At 38.6% G+C, this 20,205-nt stretch overlaps 1 protein-coding gene across 1 annotated transcript; it reads right to left on the bottom strand.

The window, feature by feature from the left end:
- Window positions 1–1,608: 1,608 nt before the first annotated feature.
- Window positions 1,609–20,069, bottom strand: SLC25A32 (solute carrier family 25 member 32). Its single transcript, XM_004431238.3, has 7 exons — window positions 19,722–20,069; window positions 11,603–11,753; window positions 9,655–9,740; window positions 8,412–8,572; window positions 7,935–8,048; window positions 7,475–7,620; window positions 1,609–3,009 (listed from the first exon to the last, which is right to left on the bottom strand). Exons 1-7 carry the CDS (start codon window positions 19,873–19,875, stop codon window positions 2,874–2,876), a joined length of 948 nt encoding a protein of 315 aa, XP_004431295.1. The 5' UTR covers window positions 19,876–20,069; the 3' UTR covers window positions 1,609–2,873.
- Between the last annotated feature and the right edge of the window lie 136 nt (window positions 20,070–20,205).

Here is a 20,205-nt window from a genome sequence, read left to right as displayed (position 1 = left end):
CATGTGCTTTTTTCTGTGGTTCCCTCAAGGTTCCCTTTCAAATCTCTTCCTTGAAGGCCCAGCTTAAACGTTTTCCCCTCCATGAACTCTGCTCTAGTTCCCCCCAAGCTATAAACTACCTCCAACTCCATCAAGCAAGTCCACACTACCACAGCTCTTGGCTAGATATCTGGGAAAGCTTACTAACTAGTATCCCTGCTTTTTGCCTGTCTCTCTTTTCTCCATACAACCACTAGAATGAGCTCTCATACAGTCTAAACCGCTTACCAGCTAATGCTTACAGACCCAGGGACAGTGCTAAGCACTTTACTTGGATTAATCCACTTAATCCTATCAATAATCCTATGAGCTACGTACTTTTCACATCCTCATTTGTGTAGATGTTGTTGATGATCCACCCAGATGCCTTTCACAGGACTGGTGCAGCCATAGCCCAGCTGCTGCGGGTGTTGGCTACTAACAGCTCACACCTCCGCCTCATTTGGAGGATCGCCTTTGGCTGAGGAGAGGAACCTAGCCACCCCTCCAGCCCCTTCTCCTACCGCAGGTAGTCAATGTGGGAACATAATAGCCCAGCCCCTCACCTCTGGGCAGGACAATCTCTGTGGTCCAATCCACACTGCAGAGCGCACTGTAGGGTCAGGCTGAGGTTGGACTTCTGAAACCTCTTCTTCCCCTGCCATCTCCTGTTTTCTTACTCCATTACAGATTTCTCCTAAGAGCACTCCCTCAATAAATCACTTGCTCAAGAATCCCCATCTCAGGCATTGCTACAAAGGAACTGACCTAAGACACCCTTTTACAGATGAGGAATCTTGAGATAGAGAGGTGAAGTGCTTTGCCTGAGGTCAAACAGAAAATGTGAAAGCTGGAGTATGAAGCCAGACAGTCTGGCTCCCCAACCTGCACCCTCCTGTCACCCTGTAACGGCCACTTCTCCAACCTCCTCTCTGGCCACTCATCCCCTCCAGCCGCCAAGTTAATTCCTGTGTCTTCGTATTTTGTATTTTTTCTGCCTAGAATGTGTTTCCTCCATCTCACTGTGGCTTGCTTCCTCACTTATGTTAAACTGTTTCAAATATTACCCCTCAATGAGACCTTTCCCGACCCCAACTATCCTACTTAACATAGCAACACTATTCCCAACTCTGCCTTAGTTTTTATAGCATTTAATACCTGAAATTATATTATGAATAGATTTGTATGTTTTCTGTCACGCACACTAAAATGAAAATTCCCCAAGGGCAGAAATGTTGTCTTATTTTCTGTTCTACCCTCAATGCCTGGTAACATCCCTGGCACAGAGCAGGAGCTCAGTAACCATTTGTTGTTGAATGAGTAGAATGAGTTCTCTTTTCTCAGCACTCTTACAGGGCTTTGTAAAAATCTTCTTGTGCGTTCTTAATCTAGAACTGTGGTTACTGAAGGCTTATTCTGCAAGCTTGTATTCTCTTAGAGGACAGGAATTATGTCTTATTAATTTGGGGGTACATAGGAGGCATTCGAATAATGGCACTACCTCTAAAACTCCAAATATCAACTGCAGCTTATCTTTCCATACAGGGACTAATATCAGGATTTCATATGAATTATAATACAACCCAGAAGTATGAAAAAATATATCACATTTAATTTATAAAGCATTCCTTGCATGTTACAAGAGATTACAGTGAATACAATTAGGTACTTATTTCATCTTTATTTTTAAAACAATGCCATTTTCAAAATATAAAAAATAGACCTATTTTCAAAGAACCATTTAAATATGGCTTTGAAAACCACAATGCTTTATTTACAACAAATAGATGTAATACAACAGCATTCATAGATGTTGATGATAAATAAAAATATTAGTATCCTTTTGGAGTAGGCCTTTATATTTATAGATATTTACAATGACTCATAAAAGTAAAATCAATAATGGCCCTTAATGTAATTTGTATTTAAGCCTGAATATAAACAACCAATGTAGATTAATCATTTATTTGGGATTTGGACCCATATATTCAAAAACTGAAGTAGGAAGTTCAAGTTTCTCATTTCCATATAGTTTGTCAACAAACACATCCCAATCATTCCAGTATCTGTATAAGGTGCTCTATTAGCAACTCCAATAAGTGATTTATAGCCAAACATGCTAAATAAGAGCTGATATGAGTATCTATGCCAACAAATAATAATAACTGGATCCAGGATTACATTTTAAATTATGGAAGAGCCTCTGGAAAAAAAATTAGCAACAGAATGACAACAGATGTTAGATATTTCTTGAATTAACAGAAGTATATCTCAAATTTCTCTAGTTAGTGCATTCCAATTGAATTAAAACTAAAGCACATTTATAGTGCATTATTTTTTCTCACCCAAATCTCCCAATTCTAGAATGCTCTGGATTTGGGCAATGCCTTTTCCAGCAAATCCTTAAAGTTTAATTTACCCTTGAAACAGCAATGACATTCTTTTAAGAAGCCATTTTCTTGCTACTGCACAGAGGTCAATTTTAAAGCCAATCCAGGCAAATAAGGTCAGAAAAAGCAGCACATTCATCTAATCCACTTAGCAAATGCTGCAAGTCAGCTTCTACTTGAACAACGAAATGGAGAAATTTGTGCAACTCTCCACTTGAGGTCAGTTTTACCATTGTGTAGATGGCAGCCATTTCAGGCAGACGTAGCCAAGTCCCAAACACGTGGGGAAGGCAAAAAGAAGAAAAATATTACCAGGATTTAGCAGTCCTTTGACTTCTAATGATTATAGACCAATGTCGATTATGAGCCATGTTGCTGTGCAGTATTCTTCTGAGTTTTACATCTCAAACACAAGGAAGCATGTTGTTGCCTTTGGTAGATGTACTGGAATTATCTTCTTTTAGCTTACTTTTTCTTTTCTCTAAGGTCAAGTAAAAAATGTGAGACATTTTCATATACCACAAAGGTAATACAGCAGGCTGGAGTCACTCTAATCAAATTGGGGGCAATTCCTTTGTAAAATCCACCGATGCCTTCTTTCCTTTAGAGGGAAAAATAGACACATGCTTAATATCCTACATAGCGAGCCAGAAGATAACAAAAGTTTAACTGACATTGGGCAAGAAGCCAGCAGTCACACCTCACTGTGATTTAAAGTCCATGTTTTCAATGTCCTGAAGTAATGTAGTTTACTACACTATGAACTACATTTGTAGGGGCTTACACCCCTTTTGTGGACTGACTGAGGAAGAGAGGGAAGGGATATCCCAAAACCGAACTGAAAAGTGCTTTAATGATAACCATCTTTCAAATGCCTGTAAATGTATGAACATGCAGGAGTATTAACTGATCTAATGTAGGCATTAAAAATCTCATAGCTTACCAAAGTCAGCAGCAGGAGGGAAATAATAAAAATTAGAGCAGAAATAAATGAAATTGAAAACAAAAAAACAGTAGAAAGGATCAATGAAACAAAGAGTTGGTTCTTTGAGAAGATAAACAAAATTGACAAACCCTTAGCCAGACTCACTAAGAAAAAAAGAGAGAAGGCTCAAATAAATAAAATTAGAAATGCAAGAGGAGAAATTACAATGGATACCACAGAAATACAAAGGATTATAAGAGAATACTATGAAAAACTATATGCCAACAAATTGGACAATCTAGAAGAAATGGACAAATTCTTAGACTCACACACCCTCCCAAAACTGAACCAAGAAGAAATAGAGAATCTGAATAGACCAATCACAAGTAAACAGATTGAAACAGTAATCAAAAGCCTCCCAAATAATAAAAGTCCAGGACCAGATGGCTTCTCTGGAAAATTTTACCACACACTCAAAGAAGATTTAATACCTATCCTTCTCAAAATATTCCAAAAAATAGAGGAAGATGGAACACTTCCTAACACATTCTACGAGGCCAACATCACCCCGATACCAAAGCCAGACAAGGACAACACAAAGAAGGAAAATTACAGGCCAATATTGCTGATGAACATAGATGCCAAAATCCTCAACAAAATACTGGCAAACCAAATACAGCAATACATTAAAAAGATCAGACACCACGATCAAGTGGGATTTATACCAGGGACACAGGGATGGTTCAACATCCACAAATCAATCAATGTGATTACACCACATTAACAAAATGAGGAATAAAAACCACATGATCATCTCAATAGATGCAGAGAAGGCACCTGAAAAGATCCAACATCCATTTATGATAAAAAAAAAACTTTTAAGAAAATGGGTATAGAAGGAAAGTACCTCAACATAATAAAAGCCATACATGACAAACCCACAGCCAACATCATACTCAATAGGGAAAAACTGAAAGCCATTCCTCTGAGAACAGGAACAAGACAACAGTGCCTACTCTCGTCACTCTTATTCAACATAGTACTGGAGGTTTTCGTCAGAGCAATTAGGCCAAAAAAAGGAGAAAAGCAATCCAAACAGGCAATGAAGAAGTGAAACTCTCACTATTTTCAAACGACATGATTTTATATATAGAAAACTGTAAAGAATTCATTGGAAAACTATTAGAAATAATGAACAACCACAGCAAAGTTGCAAGGCACAAAATCAACTTACAAAAATCAGTTGCATTTCTATACTCTAACAATGAACTAACAGAAAGAGAACTCAAGAATACAATCCCATTTACAATCGCAACAAAAAGAATAAAATATCTAGGAATAAATTTAACCAAGGAGGTGAAAGACCTATACAATGAAAGCCATAAGACATTATTGAAAGAAATCGACGATGACAAAGAAATGGAAAGATATCCCATGCACATAGATTGGAAGAATAAACACAGTTAAAATGTCCATATTATCTAAAGCAATCTACAGATTCAATGCAATCCCAATCAGAATCACAATGACATTCTTCATGGAAATAGAACAAAGAATACTAAAATTCATGTGGGGCAACAAAAGACCCCGAATAGCTAAAGCAATCCTGAGAAAAAAAGAACAAAGCTGGAGGCATCAAATACTCTGACTTCAAAATACACTACAAAGCTATAGTAATCAAAATAGCATGGTACTGGTACAAAAACAGACACACAGATCAATGGCATCGAATTGAAAGCCCAGAGACAAACCACACATCTACGGACAGCTAATCTTCGACAAAGGAGCTAAGAACATACAACGGAGAAAGGAAAGTCTCTTCAAAAAACGGTGCTGGGAAAACTGGACAGCCACATGCAAAAGAATGAAAGCAGACCATCTGCTTTTGCCATTCACAAAAATTAACTCAAAATGGATCAAAGACCTAAAGGTGAGACCTGAAACTATAAAACTTCTGGAAGAAAATATAGGCAGTATACTATTTGACATTGGTCATAAAGGGATCTTTTCAAATTCCATGTCTACTCAGACAAGGGAAACAGAAGAAAAAATAAACAAGTGGGACTCCATCAGATTAAAGAGCTTCTACAAGGCAAATCAAACCAGGATCAAAATGAATAGACAACCCACAGGTGGGAGAAAATATCTGCAAATCATATATCCGACAAGGGGTTAATCTCCATAACATATAAAGAACTCACACAACCGAACAACAACAAAACAACCAACCAGGTCAAAAAATGGGCAGAGGATACAAACAGACACTTTCCTAAGGAAGATATACAGATGGCCAATAGGCACATGAAAAGATGTTCAACCTCACTAATCATCAGGGAAATGCAAATCAAAACTACACTAAGATATCACCTTATACCTGTTACAATGGCTATAATCACCAAGACAAAAAACAACAAATGTTGGAGAGGTTGTGGAGAAACGGGAACCCTAATCCACTGCTGGTGGGAATGCAAACTGGCTGCAGCCTCTATGGAAAACAGTATGGAGATTCCTTAAAAAATTAGAAATACCTTATGATCCAGCTATCTCACTACTGGGTATCTATCCAATGAACCTGAAATCAACAATCCAAAGAGGCTTATGCACCCCTATGTTCATTGCAGCATTATTCACTATAGCCAAGAAGTGGAAGCAACCCAGTGTCCTTCGAGTGATGATCGGATAAAGAAGATGTGGTATATATATAAAACGGAATACTACTCAGCCCTAAAAAAAGACAAAACTATCCCATTTGCAACAACATGGATGGACCTGGAGGGTATTATGTTAAGTGAAATAAGCCAGAGAAAGAAAGACAAACACCACATGATTTCACTTATATGTGGAAGATACACTAACACACATACAGAGAACTGTTTGGTGGTTACCAGGGGCACAGGGGTTGAGGGTTGGGCACAAGAGGTGAAGGGAAGCATTTATATGGTGACTTACAAACAATAGTGTACAAGTAAAATTTCACAATGTTTATTAAGACATCAATAAAAAAAATAATTAAAATAAAATAAAATCCAAGATAGGCATTTCTCCTTGAAACATGAAGGCAGGCCCCCATCCATAAAAGGCCCGTGCCAGTGAGCCAGGGGCCTTTGGGGGCCCAAGCCTGCTCTAGTTCTGGCAGGACTCCTGGCCCAGTCTCTGACTCCCCAGGAGGAAGGAGTGAGAACCCTCTGACACCGAGGACACCCGCCAGCTCTTCTTCTCCGTGGGAGACCTTTTAAGCTTGAGTTGGTTTCAAGCTTCAAAAACACTGTTTAGTTAAATTACGTAAGTCAGGAAACAATGGTTAGCCTGAAAAATCAGTGACAGTCTTTTTTTTTTAATAATGATGTCAGCATGAAGTTTCCAGGCTTTCCTTAAAGGTGCAACATATTAACTGTCAACAGAAACAGCCACGGCCCAGGCAGGCAACACTCCCTGGGCTTCGTATGCATTAACTCATTTATCAGTCCTAACAGCCCAGGAGGTTGGTTAAAAAAAAAATCTCATAGATGCTAGACAACTCTAAATACAGCACACACAAAAATAAAACTTTATTTCCATAATGCCTAGAATAGGAATATGGCCTCGAAGCTTGTCACTTAGGTTCTCAATAAATATTTACTGAATTGAACTAATTTAAATATCTTAAACATTCTATTCTGGCTTTTTAGAATTAAAAAGAAATATGAGGATGTCTATCTATTACAGTTTATTCCCATGCTGAAGAACAAGCACCTCTTCCATACATGGAGACAAGTATACGTAAAAGTTATAGTGCCATAGCCCATAGCGGGGCCTTCTTAATTGTATTAAACTAGGTTTTTTATGACTTCCTATATTCAATGCCATTCAAATATTTTATATCTAAGTTTTGTTTTATTAATTTGTCAAAGCACTTTCACAGATCTCATTTGATTTTTCTAACAACCTTGTCAGCCTAGGCATTCTAATTTTCAAATGAAGAAATCAAGCCTCAGAAAGATTAAGTCCATGGCCCTATATGTAGGAAATGGGAAAGCAAGGCCCACCGGCTGTGTTTCCGCCATAGCACGCTAGCCTTTGCTATAAAACTAACATCAACTGGACAGTTTAAGATTTGCAAGATACCTCCTAAGAGCCATTGTGATACACCACATGCTCTCACCTCCATGTCTTTGTGATTACATCCAATACGCCCTTGTAAAACATGTGTTGATCCTGAAGACGAGCTCTCACAACTTGATATGGGTACGTGGCTGCTACAGCAAATATTTTGGATAATGCTGCAACAGATATATATTCTACTGTGCTCTAAAATGACAAGACAAAACATGTTTTTCTTTAGACAGGATTTCTTTAAAAATTATATAGGAAAACATTTAAATGAATCTTTAAGCGAAAAACTCTGTTTACCCTCTTAACACAAGCTCTGTGCAATTAAGGGGTACTATTTTTAACATTCGTGTGTCATTAGCCTATAAAATATTTAACTATAAATTAAATTAGTGGCAGAGTCAGTACTCATTATCATAGCAATACTACCAAAGTAAATGTGACAAAATTTCCATCTATGAAATGGCCATAAAAGTAAATGATACCTTTTTTTTTTTCAAGAATCATCTTACCAGTTGGGCTTCTGGCAATCTATTGATATGCTGGTTGTATTTCAACTTCAACAATTCATATGCCATAAATTGAAGGGCACCATGTGATGTTCCAAACAGCCCAGGAACAAATCCCTAAAAGGGAACAATTAAAAAAAAAAAAAGCTAAACTAAGCAAGTTCCCAAGGGACCACAGCTGCCTGGTAGCGAAGTCAGGAACGGGTGACCTCGATGTGTGACTCAGCGAAATGGTTACTTGACCAAGTTTCAGCCAGTCCTTCTCACACCCACCAGTCTCAGGATGATACGTCTTACGGTAATGAAGACAGCCTAAAGTACAATTTCAATACTTTAAACTAGCTTTCAGTTTTCATTAAATTGTTTCTTGCCTAAGTTTGGCTTCTTTTTAGGACTACAGATCATTCAGAACTTAGACAATAAAGCCAAGGGAAATTACAATTGTTAGTTATTCAAAATATATTGATGATAATTCATTACCTTATACAATCCACGCACACCTTCATACTTATATATTTTCACAAGTGTATCAAACATTCCTTTATACTGTCGCTGTGGGGCGTTAACAACACCATCATACTGTAACATAAGGCGAGTTTTTGTTACCCATAATGGGTTTGTGATGCAGAGGGTCATGGCTCCTAAAATCAGATTAAATAAGATTATTCAGCATACAGGTAACTTTCTCACTTATGACAATACAAATTAAGAACAGTCCATTTATATAAAGAAAGAAGTTGCCCAGGGGCCATACCTACAGGCTCTAATGCACAGTCAAACGGTAGACATAGTTTTTCATAGTGATAAAAAGTTCCTCATGTGGTTAGTGAGAGAGAGAAATGTGAAACACTTTCCCTTTGAGGTGTGAGAACAGTAAAGATACTGTGACTCCTAAACAGTGTAGTGAACAGATGGAAGTCCTGGGAAGCAAACTTTAATAAGGAGATACAGATACTTAGGAGCAGGACACAGTATAACCTCGAGAGGCTGAAGATTAGGGGAAAAGGACCAGGAAGTCAGCACCTCAATAATCTGTGCATGTACACACATATTTCCACCCCAGCTTTACCACAATCTTCCTCAAAGTAGCTGCTATACCTCAAAAATTAAAGAACTAAGCAATGTAATAAATAACATTTTACATTCTTTATAGAAAGTAACAACTTTGTAAAAAAAAAAAAATTCTTCTGGTTAAGTTTCATCATTTGTTGAGTTTCCTACACAGTTCTTTATTCAACAAATATTTATTAAGTCCTGTTGTGATTCAGGTCTCTGTTAGGGGCTAGGTATTCAGTAAACAAGGTATCAAAGTATGAGTTATAAAGACTTACGGGTCCTACTTTGTTTTCCCCTTCTGAATATTATACATACATGAATATTAGACATACATGAGGCAATTAAACAAGGCTACTAAATTGTCTAACATGAAAACTGAAATTATACTTTAACTGAAGAAACACTATACTGAATCATCTTAAACTAGTAGGATTCATAACTTTTCCAAATTTTACTTCCCTTTGTGATAAATAAAATTCTTGAAATCAATCCCAAGTAATCAGTAAGAATACCTGCTTTCTAAGAAATTTCATGTGATAACTGATTAGTATAGTTAGACAAGCATATTTAAACTCTGATGTTCAAAGGAAAAAAGGCAAATAAAATAAAAAACAAAAGTGAAAATCAAGTTGGAAGGTGATGTTTTATATTTCACACACTGCCTTACCAGCTTCGGCAGCTGAGACGAGGTATTCTGTTGCTTCTAAACGTTCAGCTCTTCCTTCTGTCTTATATGATTTGATGGCATTGTAACTAAAAGAATTAAACATGAGCAGCTGGATAAATATTTGAATAGATGTCATAAAGCAGTAAAGCCTGTTTTAAAATGTGTGTAACTTAACAACAGTACCCCAAAAGTAAAAGTCAACACATAATGCAACCACAAAATGAGACCTTTTCAAGGAAAGATTTGCTGGAAATGGTTTACTGTAAGACTATACCACCCCTCCCCCTAAATGTATATGGCTAGCAATACATATGTAAAATATTTTAATCACACACTCATCAATTAATAAAAACAACAGAAAGGAAAACTGGGAGGGGGAAGGGTGGTGCAGTGATTGGGCAGACAACACAAAAGAGAAACAAAAGGCACCTAACAAATACATGCTCAACACCTATGTTCAGGGACTATGGTTGGCAGTTCTGACAGATAAAACACTCATAGATCCTTCCGAGCAGACTGACGAGGACCACAGCAGCACACAAGCAATCACAATAAAAGACAATATAGACATTATCATAAGAGATTCAGAAACTATGACGGAGATCACCAAAGACTTTGTGTAGCGGGTAGCACTGAGCTGGTAGGGAGAGACAGGTACAGTTTCACTAGGGAAACAGATGAGCATGAGCAAAAGTTATAAGAAGGGTGGATGGGAAGACAGAGAAAATTGAGCCCCACTTAAATGATAAACTGACATTTGGGCTTTATTTGGCAGAAAATAGAGAGCCACTAAATGTTTCTCAGCTGGGGAGTCAAATCAGCCTATTCTCTCTGACTTTAATTTCTACTTTCCTCTTGGAAGAAGAAAGCTAAATAAATCCTTCCAAACTTTACCAATACCATTCTAACATGAAACAAGTATATTGTTTTATTATAAGAAATTCTCATCATATAAACCTTATATCCATATGGCTTGTCCTTAGAAACTCTCTTTGGAGAAGGTACACAACTCCGAAATTCATAATAGAATAAATTTTATACATATAGTTTCATCCATCTAAGTACGTCTTAGAACTGAAAATAAGAAAAATATTTAAACAATACTAAGGCCGAATTTTATTTTGCTTGCACTTAAATATTTTAAGATTAGTTTGCTATTCTATGAAAGATAAAGCAAACTATATGATACAAAAGAGAAAAAGGCAAATATACCAGGTACTGATGTTTTCCTAAAAATGCTGTCTATTAAAACCAAGAAAAGCCTCTCCATTATGGATTCAGTTTCAAATATCAGAGGCAGCTCAGGGCAGCAGGTGCTCCTCCACTGAAGTGCAATGATGCTTTTTTCCCACACTCTTGTACACTCAATAAATTGAATGTGCCGGCCACAGGCGCTTTCTGTGGCTTCTTCAGTGAGCATGCAATGGCCCTTTTTCAAATGGTGATGATACCGGACAGGTGAAAGAGTAAAGAAATGAATGAGCTAAGAAGATGATGGAGCAGGTCAAACAAGAGCTAAGAAGGAACATGCCTCAAACTCTCAGCCATGAACTGGCCTTTACTTTCTGTTCCCAACAGGGATCTCCTGTGGTACATGTTCTTATGAAGACCCCAAGACCTGCCCTCTTCTGCTTTTCCAACTTCATTATGAACCAAATGTATTTTGCTAAGACATCCTCCCGAATTCATCTCACAGAAACGGCTTCTGTAAGAGTGTTTCTCTATCTCATCTTTTCACCTTCTTCCTATTAAGAACTTTCTTCCAGACCAAATGCCTCTGCTAATAGCTGACCGAGAATGAAACTGAGATATTTTGCTCTTTCTGACCCTTCCAATTCAGAGAAACTGATTAAATGCCTCATCTTGCTTCATCAAGTGATATGTAAAAAATCACTGAAAACAAAAGTTCCTTTTATTTAATACTGTAAAATCTCCCAGATCTACTCACAAGAAAAAGTAGAGTCCCCAGGATAAACCTGCACCCCACACATTTGGGGTTACTCCTTGGTAAAGTCCTCGTACTCCATCAAGTTTCCAAATGGTGGTCAAGCAATGCAAAATTCCTTTATATTTCGGTCTCAGTTCCAATCCATCACTCACTGCAGTAAAGGTCACATAAAATTAGGTGAGAAAAAAGTTCTAGGTATCACATATAAACATAAGTATTACAAAATCAGTCATACTAAGGAGATAAATTCAGAAGAAAACCTTTTTTAGGTAGAGAAAATTATTTTCCAGGATTATTTAATATGTTAAAATTAATACATTTGTGAATTTATCCAAGTTTTAAGTGCTTAGTATGCCCTCAATAAAAACTTGGATAAAGATGTGAGGAGTGGCAGGAAAGAAAATACGGAGGATGGGGTAAACTTTTTTCCTCGAGATTCTCTTTCTACCCTCCCCACCAACACACACAAACCAAAATCAGAATAGAGAGTAGAAAAAGTATCCTTCCCTTCCATTGTTTTCTTACTCTCAAAGGTTCTAAATTAATAAAATATAATAGGGTAAAGCAAAAACTAAGTTACATTATATACATTTTATGTTTCTTAAGGGAAATTCAAATCTGTTTTGGAAATTGAAGAGATAACACTTACTTGACTAAATAACTTTAAACTTCTATTTCACAAAAGACTCCACAAGGAGATTGAGAAAAAAATATTTGTAGTAGAGAGTTAATATATCTAATATACAAGAAGTATCAGCAAATCAATAAGAAAAGGACAAACAGCCGCTAAGAAAAATTGGCAAATTATATGAACTGTCAATCCACAGAAAAATACAAATAGCCAAGAAGCACTGAAAAGATGTTCAACTTCACGGATAAAATGCAAATTAAAGCCAGTCAGCTTTTTTTTTGCCTTCCAGATTGAAAATGATTTTAAGGTTTGTTAATGCTCAGTGTTGGTGAGGGTGTAGGGAAATGGGCACTTTCATGCCCTTTTTGAAAGCAGTTTAACAGTATCTAATAAAAACTTAAATGTAATACTCTTTGACCCAGCAGTTCCATTTCTAAGAACATCTCCTATAGAAATACTAGCCCAAATCTACAAAGATGCACATAGAAGGATGTTCACTGTAGCATCTTCTGTGACAGCAAAAGTGAAAGTAATCTCAATATCCATCAATAGGGAAATGTTTAAAAATAAACTATGATACGTCTATACTATGGACTACTCTAAACATTTTAAAAGACTGAAATAGGTAGAAAGATGTCTGATTATATTAAAAATGCATATACTAATTATTTTTAAATCATCCTCTGCATCTATATATGTATTTTTATCTATCTTTGGGTATGCGTGGAAAAAAGAATGGACTGAAACATTGCATATGGTTAACAGTAGCTACCTACAGGCAATGAGACTGGCAGAGGGTGGTTGTAGGGGGAGAATGATACAGACAATTCAACAATCCAAATTAGAGGGTGTAAAAAGTAAACAAAGATGACATATGACTTTTGTAATAAAATAAAACAAAGCAGCCATAGGGAAAAGTTTTTTAAATTTCAATTATTTCTGTTATCCCTCACCCAAGAACATTTTCAGATGCTTTACATCTGCAACTGAAATACAACAGAACAAAATTTAAAAATCTTTTTCATGTAATAAATATTAAACTAGCATACAATCGTTAAAAGTGGCTTTTTAAAAAGCAAAACATGCACGCTGTAGAAAATTTACAAAATATAGAAAGAAATGAAGAAAATAAAAATCACCCACAAAGCCACCACTCAGAGATGACTGCCCTTATTGTGGTACAGTTCCTTTCTTTTATCTGTGGATATAAATCCCAGTTCTCTCTCTCTAGACCAGACCTTGCTGCTGATCTTCAGATCTATATAGATACATGCAACTAACAAAAGCTGTAGCTAGATATTTTGCTTGAACATATCCAAAACTGAACCAGTTTTCCTCATCTCTTCTGCAGCTGCTCTTATTCTAGTGTTCTGTATGGCTTAATATACAGCACTACCATCTACACAGATGCACAAGTCAGAAACCTGGGGACCATCCATGAACCCTCCTCCCTCCAAATCCTCTTATCAATTAAGAAGTCCTTTTGATTTTGTTATCCCAAATCTCTCCTGGACCTGTCCACATCTCTCAGTTCGCACTGTCATTATTCTACTTCAGGACACCATAATTTCTCAACTAGCAAGAGAATTTAAATTAGTCTTCTTGCCTCCAGTTTTGATGCTAAGCCTCTGGCTCCACCCCCCCACCCCCCATTTATTACTGTAGGTTGAGTAATCTTTCTCAATACATGCATTTCAATAAATCATTTACCTACTTAAAACTATTCTCTAGCCCATAAGATAAAGAACATATACATAAGTACATAAGACCCTTCATCACTCACTCCTGCCAAGAGTCTCAGTCTCCTCTCTATTCTCTCCCTGCATTCAATGATGCTGCTGTACTGAACTTCCTGCACAGTGCCTGGCTCACTGAAGTCTACACTTTAAAACATTTGATGAAAACTGCTAGCATGTTCAACAACTTTCAGTTCTCATACAGTCTCTGACCTTAAAGCTTACGCACAGGTTATTTTGTCTCCCATGAATGTTCTCTGTCTCTCACTCACCTACTCCTTCACACAGCTAACTCTGATTCCTCTTTCAGGTCTCGAGTTTAATAATCACTTCCTTTGGGGATCCCTTTCCTATCCCCTAGATGAGGTCAGGTTTCTTTGCTTCCATGGCATACCATACTTTCTCTACCATAATAAAACACTCTTTATTGCAATTATTAGTTTTTTGTTCAATTATTCTGGCTTCCCAATAGGAAGACACTCTGTGAGGGCAGAGACTACTACTTCTTCATTGTAATATTTCTACTTCTATCACAGTGCTTTGTACATGGTAGGCTCTCAATATATATGTGTTCAAAAATTTTTTTTAAAAAAAGCAAGATTGGCACAGATGTTAGCTCAGGGCAAATCTTCCACAGCAAAAAAAAAAAAAAAAAAATCAATACATATTTGTTCACTTAATATATCCTGAATATCTTCTGTTTCCTTTCCAGGTCCACTGTCTACCCCTCTCTACCATGTTCTGCCCCAGAAGCCTGACCTTGCCTTCCAGCTTCTAGTTGAGTTGGATTAGTGGGGAGCCCTAGCAGGAGATCAGAGGGATGGAAGAGAACAGATGCAGGTATTTATTCTTCCAGTCCCTTTCCTATGAGGTTGCCTTGGGCAGGCTGCATTCCTCTATTAAAGGTCACAGCTCCTCTCAGGGTGGCCCTTTCTCTATGACTCTCTCCCCTTGTCCTTTGGCCCTTCAGGTGGCAACTGTTTCTAGCCCCAGAATAATGCAGTATCCTCGTGGTTTTCCTATAAAAATGTGAGCAACATTTTTGTTAACAGTCCTTTTAAGCACCACCTCCACCACCACCACCACACCCCAGAATTATCTTATTTTGAATGTGCTGTTTCCTACAGGGAAACAGAACGAAAGAGAACACCAAATTTATAATCTAGATTATATTTTTATAAAATTTGTATTTTACTATACATAGTTTGTATACACACAAACTCAAGAGCATATTTCCAAGAGTATATTTTCCCCACTCAAGAGTATATTGTGAGCATTCCTCCGTTATTAAACAGGCTTCCAAAAAATAAGATTTAAAAAAATTGATGATGGTTTTCTCTCTCATAGATATCCTACCGTTTGTGCAACCATCCCCATAGCTGATATGTGAATTGTTTCTCATTTTTTTGCTATTACTAACAGGTCTCTAGAGCATATTCTGTACAACAATTTGTACAAATTATTATATCACTAGAATTAACTATTAGAAGGGGGAATTAATATGGGTCAAAAGGTATAAATTTAAGGTTACAAATTCATACTGAAACTGCCTCACAGAAAGTTTCTACAGATTACAGTCCACTAGTCATACACAAGCATGCCCAGTTCACTGTCTCCTTGCTACTACTTTAATGGAGCCTGGCAAAGAAGAATCACTGACTGTTTACTATTGCCAAGCAAAGGAGGAAAACTCAATCTCCTTCATCATTAACCTAACAAGGTTACACCATGAAATGAGATTAAAGCACACCGGGCTTTGTCAGAAGACCTGGGTTTGAAATCTTCCCTAATTAGCTATACAGTCACAATCTTTCTGAGGTTCAGCATCCTCATGTATAAAATAGGGATAAAGATCACCTATGTCACAGGTTGTTATGAAGTTTATACAAGGTAAGTTTCAGAGCAAGTAACATTTCTCTCAAGAAATGTTTTGCTGTGTACTTTACAATCTTTCTGATGCTTCCCGCCCCCGACAATTCCTATGTCCAAGCCCTAAGCAGGGCCTCCCTATCACTTAAGCTTCTGGTAGAGAGAACTACAATCTCAGCAGGGGCTTTCTCACCTCCACTGCGCCTCAATCCATTGCAGTCTGGTTTGGACATCCACCCATTACTGCAAGTGCCCTAGTTAAAGACCTCAGAGTGTACTCGGGGAGTCCTCTCTTCCTTACTAACCCTTGAGGAGCACCTGACATTGTTTACCTCCTATAACACTCTTCTTTGGGCTAGTTTCACACCACAGTCTCCTGATTTTCCTTTTACTTCTTTGGCTACGAAATTTCCTTTGCAACCTCCTTCTCTTCTGCCCATCCTTTAAATGCTGATTTTTACAGGCAATCTGTCCCAATAGGGGAAGTCTCTCGATCACTAAGTAGCTGCAATCACGTCCCTGCACTATAGTTTTTACATCTTTAGTCCTGATCTTATTCCTAACATCTAGACCTGGCCTCATTTTTACATGGCATAAAAGATGTGTCAATCTGGCAGCTTCTTAACTTTCTGGAATCATTTTCATTTCTACCTCTAGCATTTTACCCTTTAGCTATACCAAACTACCTACTTACGGTTTCACGCTAAGAGCATATGCTATGGAATCAGACTTCCTGGGTTTGAATCCCAATTCTAACACTTAACTGTGTGACCCTGAGTCAGTTACTTGATTACTCCGTGCCTGAGTTTTCTGATCCATAAAATGGGAAAAATAGAACCTAACTAAAAATCACAAACAGTTAAGTGAGTTAATACATAAAAAGCCCTTAAAATCATGCCTGGCACATAGCAAGCATTCAATAAGTATTAGTTTATTTATGTTACTGGGTCTTGCAAAACTATATACATACAAAACTGGACTGTAGGCTATTCTTGTTACCGGACTCGACACTTTGGTTCCTCGATTAACTTATGGATTATTAGGTTTTCAGATTATTTTATTTAAAAAAAAATTTTTTTTTTACTGAGGTCACTTTGGTTTATAACATTGTGTAAATTTCAGGTTATTTTAGAAAATCACTACTTTTACACCTCAGTCACGTTCTTTGTTGGGGCTCTCTCTCATCATTCTTGATGATTTAGAATTATATCTGAAAGTCAGAAGAAGCCTCAATGATCACGTAATCCCACCTTTCCACCCAATACAGGAATATCTTCTAACCTCTGTCATCCAATTTCTGAACCACTTCCAGTCATCACCAGTTTCATTTCTGAGCACCAACACTTTGCCAGGTCAAAATCTGCTTCCCTGTAATTTCCACCCAACCTCTCTCTGCCCTTTAGATCAACCCACAATAAGGCAGTTTCCTTTCCCACATGGCTGATCTCTAAACACCTTAAGTCCCACTCCACCTCCCATGCTAAACTAGCTCCTCCAGTCATTTCTCACATGAAATGATTTGTTTTTGTTTTTTTTTGTGAGGAAGATCAGCCCTGAGCTAACATGCATGCTAATCCTCCTCTTTTTTTTTTGCTGAAGCAGACAGGCTCTGAGCTAACATCTATTGCCAATCCTCCTCTTTCCCCCCGCCCCAAAGCCCCAGTAGATAGTTGTATGTCATAGTTGCACATCCTTCTAGTTGCTGTATGTGGGACGTGGCCTCAGCATGGCCGGAGAAGCGGTGCATCGGTGCGCACCTGGGATCCTAACCCGGGCCACCAGTAGCGGAGCGCGCACTCAACCGCTAAGCCACGAGGCCAGCCCTGACATGAAATGATTTCTAATCTTTCTATCACTCTGGACACCTCTGAGTTCCAATTTGAACTGAACTCACTGAAATATTCCAGGTTTGGTTTAACAGTACATTCAAGACTAACAACCCCTGTCACTAGATATTACAATTTTATTACAAGGGCTTAAATTTTATGAAAGTATAAAAACTTTAGCATTAATGCTGATGGCCAATCAACTATTTTGATTTCAGTTATTCATCTTCCTAAATTTTCCTCTTTTCTATCACCATTTCACAGCCACACTTTATGATTACAAAGCCCTGCTTTGACTCCTAGATCTTTAATTTTGTCTTCCCATCCAATCTCAATCAACTTATCTGTCACTTCAGCCCTAATACTCTCCCCATTTCATCAAGATTACCAATCTTCTCAGGAACCAAGAATTCTCTTTCTTCAGGCATGGTGTGCTTCACAGCACTGTTTAAACTCATCAGGCCAACCCCATTATTCCTCAGTGATCATCTCAACTGTCCCCCCTTCTGCTCCTAGACAAAACGCTGAAGAGAGACACCAAGTCATATAGGTCTGCATCTGCAGCCAAGTCCAGAATTCTTTTCTTCATGTTCAAGCCATTGTATACTAGGGATTTCTAGAGGTAGTATGGTGAGTGATTAAGTGCCACAGGGTTCTAGAGTTAGACTGCCTGGGTTCAAATCCTAGATCCGTCTTTACAAACTTGTGACTTGGGCCAGTTAGTCAATTTCTATTATCCTCATCTGTGCAACAGGGATAATAAATTCACAGGTTTGTTCAGAACAGTAAATTAGATAACGCATCTAAAGCTCTTAGTGCATTGCCTTGCTCCTAGTAAATGCTCAATGAATGTTACTTATCATAATTTTTATTTGTGCATGCATCATAAACTCCATGGAAATTATATGCCTTTGTGGGTTTTCTTCTAGGGATAATACTCCATAATTTTCACTGATTTTCCTTCATAGAATGGCTTCTCGCCTCCTCTCTGTCAAAATATTAGTCTTTCTACGGGGAATCTCAAGATCTGATGGAACCATCAGCAATTTATAATTTTGATAGTCTACCACTACTCATATTTTGGTATTTGGATTTATTTCATTTTGCCCTTGATTTTATGTCGTCTAGAATTATCTTTTATATGACTAAGTCTCAAGCCTCCAATTAGACTCTAAGTTCCCTGAGAGCAAGAACTTTGCTTAATGCTTCAGTATCTCACACAGCAGTCTAGAAATATTAAGAGAACAAAATATTGGGGAATAGAATTAATCTGACTCTTTAAGATAAACCACTTCTGCAGATCTAATCCTCAAGGCAGAACTTAACTTGTAGTAATAAGAAAACTGACATGCCAGAAGACAGTTTCCAAGTAAAATTATCAGACCTTTGAAACTATCTTTTCCAGAATTTAGTGCTGAATTTATTCTAAACTACTTTGTTAATTTCAATATACTTAATTCACTTAACTCAGTGCACTTAATTCAATAAGCCTAAATAAAAAGCAAAATAGTATTTGGATTCCAGTGACTTATTCCTTCACAGGACCTTGTACCACACTATAAACGCCAAAAACAAACCTTCAAGGGAATCCTATCCCAAACCTACTCCCAACCACCTGCTGAAGATTACACCCTACCCCTGGCACTTGCCTTTTCCTCTCAGCCGCGCTGCCAAACACGTGGCTCCCCTAAGATTTCAAAGTACCCTCAAGGGTGAACGATTTGCACGTGTGAGGGCTAAGCCCTAAAATGTGACAATCCCTTTCTTATTTTACAAATCAGGCTCGGAATCCTACATTCTACACCAATAAGGACTTTTCTCAGACTTCTCTCTCCATCCCTTAGTCTTGGGGAACCGGGGCGACGGCGGCCACACCTCTTTACCAGGCTCCCCTTCCTCAAATCTAGTGCCAGGTGAGCCCGGACAAACAGCATCTTCTTCAACTCTTGCTTGGTTAGTATGAAGAGACAGGGGAGACCAAGGCTTCCTTTTGCGTCTTTATCCCCCAAATCGGGGTGGCAGCAAGGAGGAGCGCAGGGTCCTGAGCGGGCTCTTACCGGCGAAGCGGATCTTCACCAGGTCGAGCGGGTGCAGCGCGAGGTTGGACAGGACTCCGCCGCTCACGCCCGCTACCAGGTTCTCGTACCGGACGTGGCGGAATATCGTGCTCCACGCCGACGACCCGGACGCCGACTGGCCCTGACCCGTCATAGGCTCGGGGCCCGCTGATACCACCGCGCCTAGGGCCGCGGAGGTGGGACCAGATGCAGTGGCCGCCACCGTGAGGACGGTCCCCGCCCTGAAGCAGGAGACGCGGGACGCGAACCCACTTCCGGGAGCGGTGCGCGGCCTCAGACGCCGGGGCACCGTCAAGAAGCCGAGAGCCCCTGGAGCAGCGGAGCATGAGAGGCGCGCAGGCGTAGGTCACGCCGGCAGACAGCGAAGGAGGCGGGGCGCCCGCCTCTGCCGAGGCCCCGCCCCGCCCACAGCTGCGGCCCGCTCGGGCGGAGGGACGCCGATGAGAAAGCACCGCTGGAGAAC

The sequence above is a fragment of the Ceratotherium simum genome, chromosome 23 (assembly GCF_057802395.1).
Source record: "Ceratotherium simum simum isolate JZ-2026a chromosome 23, ASM5780239v1, whole genome shotgun sequence".
NCBI lineage: Eukaryota > Metazoa > Chordata > Mammalia > Perissodactyla > Rhinocerotidae > Ceratotherium > Ceratotherium simum.
The sequence above is the reverse complement of the archived record's forward strand: the minus strand, read 5'-3'. Positions and strand labels throughout refer to the sequence as shown.